This window comes from Sus scrofa, chromosome 16 (genome assembly GCF_000003025.6).
Source record: "Sus scrofa isolate TJ Tabasco breed Duroc chromosome 16, Sscrofa11.1, whole genome shotgun sequence".
NCBI lineage: Eukaryota > Metazoa > Chordata > Mammalia > Artiodactyla > Suidae > Sus > Sus scrofa.
The window spans coordinates 55848660-55861595 of record NC_010458.4 but is presented as its reverse complement, the minus strand read 5'-3'; the positions used below and the strand labels follow the sequence as shown (position 1 = coordinate 55861595).

At 41.7% G+C, this 12936-nt stretch overlaps 1 protein-coding gene across 1 annotated transcript in view; it reads left to right on the top strand.

The window, feature by feature from the left end:
- Positions 1 to 12936, top strand: part of TENM2 (teneurin transmembrane protein 2) — a 3459878-nt gene that overhangs the window by 3222555 nt on the left and 224387 nt on the right. The window contains 1 exon segment of the mRNA XM_021076712.1: positions 11803 to 12008. Coding sequence (XP_020932371.1) covers positions 11803 to 12008 — 206 coding nt within the window.

The following is a 12936-nucleotide window of genomic DNA, read 5'->3' as shown; positions in this document are numbered from 1 at the left end:
GATGAAATTATATGCGGTCCATTATCAGGTGACTCAAACTAGACCTGAAAATGAAAAGTACATTTTGCCTTAACTGACCCCAAAGCCAGGCGCCAGATCTCTTAGCCTCAGATTTGCAGTCTGATCACCTCTAGGACTCAACACCAGCCGTCAGCGTAACTTGAGTTGCCTTTACTACCATGGTTCTCAGCTGGGGTAGCTGGCAGTGACTGAAGCCTTTGGTGATTGTCACATTTCAAAGAGGTACAACTGGCACTTAGTAGGTAGAAGCTGAATGGCAGCTTCACATCCTACAAGGCACAGAGGGTCCCCTACAATGAAGAAATACCCCATCTAAAATGTCCACGGTACTGCCCTTTGAGAAACACTGCTTTAAGGGGCTCTGTTCTGTGATGCACAAATGTCCTTTAATCTCCAGATCAGCACCCCATGCTTTGAAAAGAATGCAGAAGACACATTTGAAAGTGAATATGCATTTTTTTTTTTTGCACAGGGATATATTTTATGTCTATATACACACTGAGGTTATTCACAAGCACCTTTTAAATAGTGTTCCTCCCAAAAGGAAATCACTGATTAGGAATAACTTCCATAAATCAAGGTCAGCTGCTCCTCCCCCTTGTCATTAAGGTTCACTTCCAACCCCTACCCCACTTGAGCCTCCCACACCAGCAGAGAAGAAGAGTCCCTGAAGAGAACATGTCCTAACTAAGAGTGTGGTGTCTCTGCATCAGCGAAGAAACATTTTCCGTGGCATCTTTGGAAAGATAAGAATTTTCCCCTTCACATGCAACATACTTTTGAAAATGTTGCGGGAGTCATATAATGGCACACACACAAGAGAATATTTTCCAGAACGAGTTCTGAGACAGAAAAGAGGTGGCCAAATCATTGTCCAGTGCATTTTGTCAGGAGGACGCTTGGGAGAAAAGTCTGAGCATTTAACATTGCTTAAAGTTGAAATAAAACGCAGAACGCCTTCTCTCAACACCAAAGCAGTAGTCTTTCTGTCACTGAAGACCACAGATCTCTTCTTAAGGGGCTGTGAAGTTGGGTTTGAAAAATAACCTTGAGAAAGTTTCGTTTTCACACACCTGCCTAACTTGTTTGGAAAGAAAGTGACCATAGTTTTGAACCTCTTTACACAGTGACCCACCTTCTTCCCACTCCCAAGTTTTATACATTTAGATAACCTGAATCAATTCCAATCGACGACTTTTCCAGTGTTTCAAAGAGACAATCAAGATATATTGGCAATAAGTTAATTAAATAACACCCCCTCCATTTTTTGTGTGCTGTACGATAATCCTTCACTCTGATAATGTTTTAATCAAGATACACCACGCATTGCCAGGGAGGTTAATCTTATTAAGCAATTACTGAGTAAGTATCCAGCAGAAGCAAATTAAAACGTAAGCAAAACACAGGCATGCGAGTCCCATCTAAGATGGCACATCAATAGAGATTGCATTACCTGGTCTTTAGGAGTGTTTACATTGCTCAGATTTGGAAAGGAGTCTAATAGACAGGCCAGCTACACGCTCTGATATGTTAGTGGAAACAAAGCACTTGATTAATTAGTTAGGAGAATGTATGTTCTTTGGGCTTTGTCTCCCCTTTTTCATTTGTCGTTCACGGTTTATTTTTTCCTCCATCCTCTCTTTCAATGAATCCTTAATGTGGTTGATTCAGATGTAGGATTTCACATCAAGAAAAGGGAGCCCACAGACTGCCAGGATCACTCACCATCTGAAGTGTATTTCTATGTTAAAAGGAATGAACTCATACATCTTCATTACAAGAGCACGGAGCACTTTTTCTATAGATCTGGGATTGGAGGAGCCTCCAGAATGAAGATTCAATACAATGTTCTGACCTGGTCAGATAACATAAGGGAATCCAGTTTGATTGGCTAGACCCAGAGGCAAAGTCTACAAGAACTTTTAAAGGGCACACCATATGTAGCCAATTTGTGCCCTGATCTCAAGGAAAGAGAAACTCCCCTGTGGAATTCTATGGATCATTCTCAAAACCTAGCACTCATTTGATATTCAAGGTGTCCTCTGGATCTGCGGTCAGCACACTACATCTTGTGGATCAAATCTGGCCAGCCATCTGTTTTGGCAAAGAAAGTTGTATTGGAGCACGGTCACCTCATTCATTGTACGTGGCTGCTCTTGGGCTAGTCCAGTGGAGTTGGGTAGGTTCCAGCTGAGACTAGATGCCCCCCAGTGTCTAAAATATTGACAGCCTGGCCCTTTACAGGAAAAGTTGGCTGACTGCACTAACACATGCACAGACCCATTTCTCCTTTCTTTGGACTTACCTGTACCACAGGAGACTAGGGAGAAAGACCCAACTCCCAATATATCAGTTTTTCCTCCTTGACCAAGAGTTGGGTATAATATATTCTTGATAACTTTGCATTGATAGGTACTCCGTAATATAGGGCTCCAGGGTTGGTCTGGCCTGATACAAACACCAGCTCTATCACTTAGCAGCTGTGTGCATATAAGCAGGTCATTTGTGCCCCCTCCCCTCAGCCTCTGATTCGTCATCTGTAAAATGGTACTCCCTCATAAGCTTGCTGTCCAGCACAACAGAGGTGATGGTTATAGAACATGGTGTGTGGTATCAGGCACTTAATAAAAGATCCATGAATATTCGCTGTTGTTCCTGACATCATCATAACATCTCCCAGTCGGTCCATTTAACAAGCCTCCACGGGCTGCCACTTCTTATGAGGCACTGTATTTTCCACAGGTGAAAGCTGCCTTCAGAATGTCAAGGTAGACAATCCCGCCACTTCATCTTTCTCCTTTACCTTCTGAGAATTAGGACAAACCCAAGTGAAGACTTTTTCCCAACGATGTACTTGATGAGGTCGGTGGGCGGCAGGACTTCCCATCCAAAGGGCCAGCATGCAAAAGCAAGCTGGGCCAGCTCCTCACAGCATTATTTGTCTCACTGCAGCTTGAGTTCCATCACTGCCAGCCTGTCTGTTTTAAGCCCCACCATTCTCGGTTTATAACTCAGCTGTAAACATTTATTTGTGCCTGGAGCACATTTTTTTTCCCTACCCTTTGAAAAAAAAAAAAAATCAGAATTTCCAGATGGTATGCAAGTTGGAAAAAAATGGCAAAGACTGTTATTCTGTTTAGAAACATGTTTTTCTACACTTGCCCTTTCAGCAAAAACTTCATAATGATTTTTACTAGTTGGCTTAATGTATGGTACTAGGAGCCAGATTAGCAGGGAGGTTGGTAATTCTTCCTCTGGCTCCCGTCAGCCTCGCAATGAATGTAGCCCAGGGTTTCAAAATGATCACATCCTGACATGGGGCTTTTGCAAAGTCAGTGAAGTTCCCAGAAGGACAAGGGGCCATTATGTTTGAACCAGTCATTACAATACTGTACATCTAGTGGCAGATACGCCAACAGCCTACATACCAATGCAACAACTCCCCTCATTTTGGAAGCCATGCTATTCTACCGTCATTACAGATGGGTTCCATGGAAATGCTTCACACGGTGGATTTCAGTTTCTGATCGCCACCCACACCCCATCCTAAGTTGCATACGTTCCATTGTACATGGCATCATTGTGGCTTGACATGGCTATTCATAATGAAATCCCATCTCCATCCTCGCTGCATTTGCCTTGGCCCACTTCTTTCAGAGACACCTCACACGCATAGCTTGGCCTCTGCTATGTGCTTGGATACTCATCTCTTTGTACCTCTAGCACTTAGCCCAGGGTCTGAGATGCAGTCAGCATAGTAGTTATGTGGGTTTCAGAATTGGTCAGACTTGGCTTCGGATCCCAGAGCCACCACTTAAGAGCTGTATGACCTTGGGAGTTCCCTGGTGGCTCCATGGGTTAAGGATTCAGTGTTTCCACTGCCCTGGCCCATGTTCGATTCCTGGACCAGGAACTTCTGCATGCTGCAGATATGGCCAAAAAAGGTGGGGGGGGGGGCAGGGATGTGTGACTTTAAGCAAGTCACTGTACTTCTGTGGTCCTCTTGTCGGAAAAACAGCAAAAAATCATAACAGAATCAGATTACCTGGTGAGTAGTAAGCACTCAATAAACTTAAGCTGCTGTAGATGCTACTAATACACTGAACTACATATTAATACAGAAGCATGTTCTCCTGACCTGTCAGGTGTATAAATGTCTGTTAACACTCTGAGTGGCAAAGAGTTGGCCATTTTTATCTAAGATGACAAAATTGAGGTTTCAAGAAATGTAAAGGCCACATGTCGTTCCTAATGCTGAAGGATTTCATAAAAATTGTTGTTGCCGCGGGATGTTGTGAATACCCTCACAGGAGCAGTGGCCACTTGGGATGGAAGTCTATTCCCAAAGAACAGCCAGCCAGCAACAGCATGAAGGCTGCTGGGCTGCTGCTGATTCAGAGGAGCTATGGCGAATCCGACATCTTTAGGAGAATCTTTTCGTTTATCTCTTAGTTAAACAGAACCTGCAGATGGTTGTCCTGATTCCCAAATAAATGGAAACGAGGTGTAATGACTGAAGCAATATTCTGAATTCAGCTTTATTTGCAATAGATAAAAATATGTGAGGCAGAATAATCTGCAAGGCAGATTTATGCCAAGGTGCCTCCAGAGTTCCGTTGAAGTTTAGGAAGTATTAGTATGAGGCTTTATTTCCCTGGTATGACTCTGAGTCCATTCCCTTTATCACTTGTTTGGGGAATAGTCTTGCTGTTTCCATAAATGAATTATGGCAACATTTTCTGAAATGATTAGCTTCTAATATGGCTATGGAAGGCTGTCGTTTTGCTCAACATCCGTCTTATTTAACGGGTTGGAATTTTAGGTCCATGTTTCTGAAGTAGGCAATCGCTTCACATTTCCATGAGCAATCTTCCGTGGAGTTATAGAGGCAGACTATCCTGTAAAATTGATCATTAGAGTGTTGCCTCTAAAATCCCAGAAATCTCATCTTTAAGCTGGAGATGAACAGCCAGAACCAATGTGTCTTAAGCCTCTGCTTCTTAGGGCAAAATGGGCATCTAGCTGTGCAGCTTATAGATAGAAAAAAGTTTGATGTTGAAGCTGCAGCTTTGGGAGATGGAGGCTAGACTCGATCCTGCTTGCCGGGACAACACGCTCAGTCATTACCTAGAGCCCAAGGGTGGTGGCCAGACTCTCACAGAATGATTACAGAATGGCTGTTTAACTCCTCTGTTCTTGATGCTGCCAGTTAAAGCGCAAACCATGTCCTTGGCACCGTGTTTACAGGCTGCCTGGATAATAGGTCATGGATAATGGCAATATGACCTACACCCCAGCTTGGATGCTGACCACTGATTACCTAGCACTATAGTCGATGTTTGATAACTAATTGTATGAAAATATAAGCTAATGACCCACCTCACATTGCCTGGGACACTCGTGAATCATTGTTACATAAATACATGGCCGCTTTTTAGTTGCCCACCTGGGAAGCAGCTAGAGCCCACATCTCAACACCTGGCATTTGGAGCAAATAAACTTGACCTTGGAGTTCCCACCGTGGCTCCATGGGTTAAGATCCCAACTAGTATCTATGAGGATGCAGGTTTGATCCCTGGCCTCACTCAGTGGGTTAAGGATCCGGCATTGCCGCAGCTGCAGTAAAGCTCACAGATGCACCTTGGATCTGGTGTTGCTATGGCTGTGGCCTAGGCCAGTAGCTGCAGCTCTGAATGGAACCCCCTAGCCTGGGAACTTCCATATGCCACAGTTATGGCCCTAAAAAACAAAACTTGACTTTGCTTTGCTATATCACTTCAATTCATGTGATAGGTAGTTAACTCCCAGGGCTGCAGACATATTGGCCACTCATTGTATATTGCTTTCAGCAGCTCTGGAAAATGCCTGTCTCATGAAGGCCCATGCCAGCCTTAAGCCCTCGTAGTTAATTGCGCCTGTACTAGGCAGCTTATATCTTAAACTAGACCATCACAAATTTATCCTCCAAGTCTGGGATAAATAATTGCAGCTGTTTTGAGATAGCACAACAGCAAGATAGAAAAACGTAGAAGTGCCTACAAGGTGAGTAAGGCATATGTTACCCTTGTTAGTCCTCAGAAGCAAACCCATTATGCAGAGGTATAGATAGACTCAGAGAGAGGGAGTGATTACCCGGAAGGCACACAGCTAGTTGTCAGAGCGGGGATTCAGCTCCACAGACAGCATCACCTCCTGAGATCTCAGAACTTCTTAGGCTGAGGGCACCCATCTTGGAAGTTAAGGTAAAATCACTTTGTTTCCTTCTTTCATTTCTCTTGATGGCATCCTCTTAGGGATTTGCCATGTTTGCAGTCCTAGAACAGGTGGTAGGGCTCCAGGAGCCCAAGTTCAAGTCCTTGTTTGTGGGACTGAGAGCCTGCTTCAGGCCGCTGGCCTCTTTGACTGTCAAGAGTAGCACAGACCTTCACTTCTTGACACCAGCCCAGGGATTTGACTTCCAGGGACAGAGTCACTGAGGTGGTTCCCCATCCAGCTACAGCAGTTTGCAGAGGCCACCTTTGCCCTTTATCTCTTTGGAAGCAATATTTGCGTAACTTTTTTTTCTTTTTCTTTTTCAAATTACAGAGATTGTGCACACTCATTTTAAATATATTTTTGAGTATGTAGAAAAAGTATTTTCTTTGTAACTTTAGTTACAAAGTCTTTTGTAACAATTGGCAACTTTGAATAAGACCTATAAATTAGATGTAGCATTGTATCAAGGTTAATTTTCTGTTTTTGGTAACTGCTGTGGTTCTGAAAAAGAATGGCCTTCTTTTAGGAGAAATACAGGGAAGTATTTAGAGGTGAAGGAGCAATCTGTTTGTAACTTAATTCTCAATGTTTCAGAAAAAAATTATTTAATATATATAGAGAGGAAGAGAGCAAGTGTGTATAATAGTTATGAAATCTGGGTGAAGGATATGTAGGAATCTTTGTGCCATTTTTTGAAATTTTTCTGTGAATCCAAAATTATTTCAGAATGAAAATTATATATACGAAAGTATAGATATTATATATATAGGGAAAAGTAGAACCCTCTCTTTACAAAAATATAATTCAGTTGCATATCTGGAAAGTTTCATTTGAAAGTCATCACTAGTTTATTAAAAGTAACTTTACCTTGGGAGTTCCCTGGTGGCTTAGTGAGTGAAGGATCTGGCGTTGTCACTGCTGTGAGGCAGGTTCAGTCTCTGGCCCGTGAACTTATGCATGTCCTGGGTGCAGCCAAAAAAAAAAAAAGTGATGTCACCTTAACTTTCTAATAACCCCTCCGCCTTCAGTCACCACTCACAGGTATTGGTATCACAAACCCAAAGATGACCCTCCTGGCAAGCTCTGTAGACCACAGTAGTCTAGGGCAGAATGCCCCTTAAGACATCTTTGGGTCCAAACCACTCTTATGTAGATCAGGAGAGTGAGACCTGGAAAGCTGTCCTGCCTGAAACTAGCCAGCTGCTTAGAAGCAAGGATGGGAGTTCAACAGAATAGTTCATTTATAAGCCTGTTCTTTCTGCAAAATGTTCAGAGTCATAAACCATCAGGATTTGGACCCTTAACTTTTGGTTGATAACACAAGGACCTATCTGCTAGACTCCAGCTGCCCTGAGTTGTATTTTGTTTATAACATTTTATACAAAAGATAAAAGTTGACTTGTGATTTTTCCAAAGGATTCATAAGGAAGTTTTCTTTAGATAATAAATTTCTCCATCAGGCTTTCAAAAGGGGATTAAAAAAGAAAAGTCCTTTTACATGCAGCGTTTCATAGTAAGTCTTCCTTAACTCTCTCCTTTCACCCAGTAGTCACACAGATTGTGTTACAATACCCCATCAGATGGGGAGGTAAAGTTTGATTCAGTTTAACATGCATTTATTGATTACCCATGAATTGCCAGGTGCAAACCATGGAGAACACAGAGATGAATTTACAGCCCTGCCTGACCTCAGGGAGCACAGTGTCTAAGAGAGACTTAGGGAAGCGAGCAAAATCAACATGGTACCTAACAGTGGTGCTGCAGTAGAGTTATGTGTAAATGCTATGGAAACTGAGAGCAAGAACCTATTTATCTAGGAGGAAGCAGGGTGTAAAGGACAAAGAGCTTCCATATAAAGGTACAATTGACTGGATCTTAATTTCAGTGTTACTCAATAAAGTAGGTTTATCATTAAAGTAAGCTAATCAGTAAAATAACCAAACTGGCTTCTAGAAGGTCCCACCAAAGATGAGCAGTGGAAACAGATCCCAACTCCCAATTTTAAGCTTGTTCCTGTAGTCCAGTCTATTCCCAAAGAATTAGACTCCCTCTCTCTCTATAGAAGGATGGCTGGCTGGCTGGATAGATAAATATATATGTACATATATGCACCTATGCATATATATAAATTATACGTACATATCACATATTCACACAATCTCTTTCTTTTTGAAAATCCTTTACTGTGAAAAGACAGCCAGATGCTTTCCCTTACAGTTTTTAATTTTATTTAATTCAGTGTAACTATCATTTATCTTACAAGTACTCTGTGCTAGGCACTGTATTAAGGCCCTCTTTGTGTACTTCCATTTGTCACCCCCACCCTGTGAGATAGTTTCTATCATTGTTTGCATTTTAACAAAAAGATAATGAAGGCCCAGAGAGGTTAAGCAAATTGCTGAAGATCACACAGCACAGGGAAGAACCAGAGTCAGGATTTGAATCCAGTTCTGTCTGGCTGCAAAACCTGTGCTTCAGCCCTCAGGCACACTGCTTCCTTTGGTAGATGGGACATGAAGGAGGGGTGCATCTGAACCCCCGCCGGGGGCGGGGGAATGTGACTACTGAGAAGGTGGCCTCACCGACTGGTGGTAGCTACCAATTTACTGATGTCTGTGTCCTAAAGATGGGGTTTAATAAAAAAAGGGAATCCCACTACTCTAACAACCAAACCCTTGAGACTCTCTGTCTGTATCACTCCAGAGCAGCCGCTCTCTGGAAACTGGCTTCCTCTGCCACGTCTGGTGTCCTCATTTGGTTTGACATTATCAAAATCCATTTAAGTTTCAACAGCAGATTAGCAGGCTCGTGGGTGCTGATTTCCTGATTCTCTTTCATATCCTGTCATTAACCCACCAACCCCCGAAAGCCCAACAGACATGAAGGAAAGCCCATTTTAATAAGTTTAAAGATGAATAATTTCTTTAAAGTTCTTTTTTATTTTTAATGCATGTCTTTAACTTGTTGCCACACCGTGATTGCTGGGGTTACTTTTGGTCTCTATCAGAGGATCCTAAATTCTTCCCCAAGGTTTCCCCCCCCATCTCTTCCTTACTGCATCCTTTTTATGACATCCTTTCCTCCAAAAGGCCTTCATTTGGGAGGAGGGGAGCCTGTCCAAAGCAGCATTTTTAAGTACAAATTAGTTCTTAATTTGTAATAATCAGAGCTTCTGTTCAACTGGTGATAACAGGTGGTTCCCCCTGGACATATCATTATTTCAGTAAAATAAACACTCTATTTAGGCTTAGAGCCTTACTTATAATGATAATCATGATGGCTAATTTTTATTTAATGCTTATTTTGTGCCGAAAATTACTCTAGGAGCTTTGCATGGATTAACTCATTAAATTCTCAACAGCCTTAATGAAATAAATAATAATAGTGTCCCAATTATACAGATGGAGGAACTGAGACACAGAGAATGGTTACACTTAGCAAGTACCAAAGCTGGGATTTGAACCAGGGCAGTGTCAGCCCAGAGTTTCAGTTCTTAGGTGCTATGCAGTGGTCCTCTCCTACAGGAAAATATCTCATGCCCATTAGACAACATAAAAATGTTCGAGGAACAAACCATCTAGCCCCCATCTGAAGAGCTAAACCACATAAGGCTTACTAGTTTCTTTTCTTCTGAACAATGTTTTGTGTTGGGAGCTTCCAAACTTCCCCTAGGACCCATTCCCCATTTTAGAAGACAAAGACTTCTTCTTAAGGTCCAAACCAGGGTGTTTTCTACTTTACTTTAAGCCCCTGTTATTGTCATATTTGATCTACTATTGAGCTAAATAAAGGGGGAGGGGAAGAACTTTACCCTCTCAAGTCACTCTATGGTTTTCTTTTATAATTTAGATATGGAAAACCTTTAGGGATCCAAGAATGTCACCTCTCCATTTTACGGGTGGAGAAACTGGCCCCAAGGTCATCGATGAGTCTTGATGCAATGGCCAGATAGGAACAGAGCCAGGTGGACTATGTCAGAAAGTGTCACTGACTTTTGTCATGCCAGTCCTGAGCAATCTTCTGACCACTCCTGACCAGCCAAAGCTTTTGCAGTGGGTTGTGGCCAAATACGCTTAAATATATCCAAGAGTCTGTCTTACAGGATGCAGGAAGAAACTTGGTTTTCATACTTTGCCCAAAAGGCTGAAGAAGTTTTCAGATCTGCAAAGCCACCAAAGTGATCCGCTGAAAAGTGAAAATACCCCCAAAACCAAAATGTCTTGGATTCTGTCTAGTATTTGGTTTTAACTAGTTTAGAAGTTCTGGAGATGATAGGAGATGGTAATTCTATATTTTCTTTCAAGTTCCGAATCCATTTGAAGGAATCACCAGTGAACTATGTAAAACTAGCTTCCCACAAGGTTTTATTCCCATTTCAAAGAGAAGAATAATGAGGCTCTGAGAGATCAATTAACTTGCTTTTCTTGGGCAAGTACAAGTTAACTCCCACCTTTTTCTTAATTCTGTATTCCTAAGGGAAACCACCCTCAAAAGTATTGGAGACACTGGCTGGTTCGTTGTTATTAAAAAATCCTCTTTTAAAATAGGAATTACTGGAACTCCTATTATTAAAGTTCTGAAGGATGCTGAGTGTAGACAACCGATGGTTTCTATATAAGCAATTTCAAATAATGCAACAGAAGTGCACCAGTGTCACCATGAAGGAGTATGGTTTCCACGTGGTTCTCAAGCCCCTCCCTCTAGCAAGGAAGAGGTTGCACCCCATATGGGGTCAGCCTCAGAGCAAGTTAGCATTTTCTGTTGAGTTATTTTATTTACTTTGGACTGATTTTTGTTCACTTCTGCCTTTTTTTTCATTTATGAGAATGTCAGAGTATATTGGATTTGTTTGTGGCTGGAAAGAATAATTAAAGGATGCAAGAATTAAACTTGGTGCCAAGTTAATATCACTCTTCCCTCCCCTGCTGATCACTTTGCATCCCAATCACATTTGGGCTTATTGGAAGCTTTACGTGTACTTACCAGACTCCAGCTCTTATGACAGTTGCTCAAAAAAGAGCAATCACAGAAGTTTTAGAAAGCATTGTGCCAGTATTTCAATGCCCTAGGGTATGAGTTTATAGGTTTGTTATTTAAAACCTAAATGTTTTAGGAGTTCCCATTGTGGCTTAGTGGGTTATGAACCCAGCTAGTATCCATGAGGATGCTGGTTTGATCCCTGGCCTCACTCGGTGGGTTAAGGATCCGAGGTTGCCTCGAGCTATGGCATAGGTCGCAGGATCAGCTTGGATCCCTCATTTCCATGGCTGTAGCATAGACTGGCAGCTGCAGCTCCGATTCCACCCCTAGCCTGGGAGCTTCCAAACACCACATGTGCTGCCCTAAAAAAGAAAGAAAAATCAATCAATCAATCAATCAAACCTTTAAGCTCTGCCTTGAAGAGACATTTGCCACAAGTTTCATTTTCGTATTTGTTTTAAATTCTGAGATATAATCAAAGAGAAATGTAGAGCCGGCTAATGTAGACAAGTGTCATGGGACTTGATGTTGATTCCTGTCTTCCAGTGCCCTGGTCCTTGAAGAACAGTAGCATAGACAGTGGTGAAGCGGAAGTGGGTCGGCGGGTGACCCAAGAAGTCCCACCAGGCGTGTTTTGGAGATCACAGATTCACATCAGTCAACCCCAGTTCTTAAAGTTCAACATCTCCCTTGGGAAGGACGCTCTGTTCGGTGTCTACATAAGAAGAGGACTTCCACCATCTCATGCCCAGGTATGACCATGCTTGATATAGCCAAGGCTTTTTTTTTTTAATACTGCTTTATACCCACTAGGATGGCTATAAATAAAGGATGGATAATAACAAATGTTGGCAGAGATGTGGGAAAATTGGAACCCTCATACATGGTTTGTGGGAATGTAAAATGGAGCAGCCACTGTGGAAAAGAGGTCAGTAGTTCTTCAAAAAAGTTAAAGAATTATAGTATGATTCAGCAATTCTGCTACCAGGTGTGTTCCTACAGAGAACTGAAAATTTTATTTCTCATTAAAAATATGCACAAATATTTGTTGCAGCATTATTCATAGTAGCCCAAAAGCAGAAACAACCCAAATGTCTGTCAACTGATAAACAGAGAAACAAAATATGACCTATCCATACAATGGAATATTATTCAAACATAAAAGGGAAGGAAATATTGTTCTGTGCTATAACATGGATGCATCTGGAAAATATTATGCCAAGTCAAAGAAGCCAGGTATGAAAGGCCATATATTGTATGATTCCCTATATAGTATAAAGAATAGGCAAATCCATAGAAACAAAAAGATTAGTGATTTCCAGGGGTAAGAGAGGAGGGCATTAGAACTGACTGCTAATAGGTATGGAGTTTCTTTTGGGGGTGATACAGATGCTCTGAAATTAGATAGCTGTGTTGGTTGCACAATAGTGAATGTACTGAAAATGACCAGATTATGAAATGGTCATACATGTTATGTGAATTGTTTCTCAAAAAAAATAAATAAATAAAATGGTTACATCTCTATCTGTTGAATTCAGCTTTTCTTGACCTTAAGGTTAATCCTTGGGTACTTTTTTGTTCAGGGATCCTGGTTATTGGATTAATTTGTTAAACATCACTGGGAGACATCCCACTCTGTATGAAAAGAGTGATGTAACATTAACCTAAATTTAGCAACCA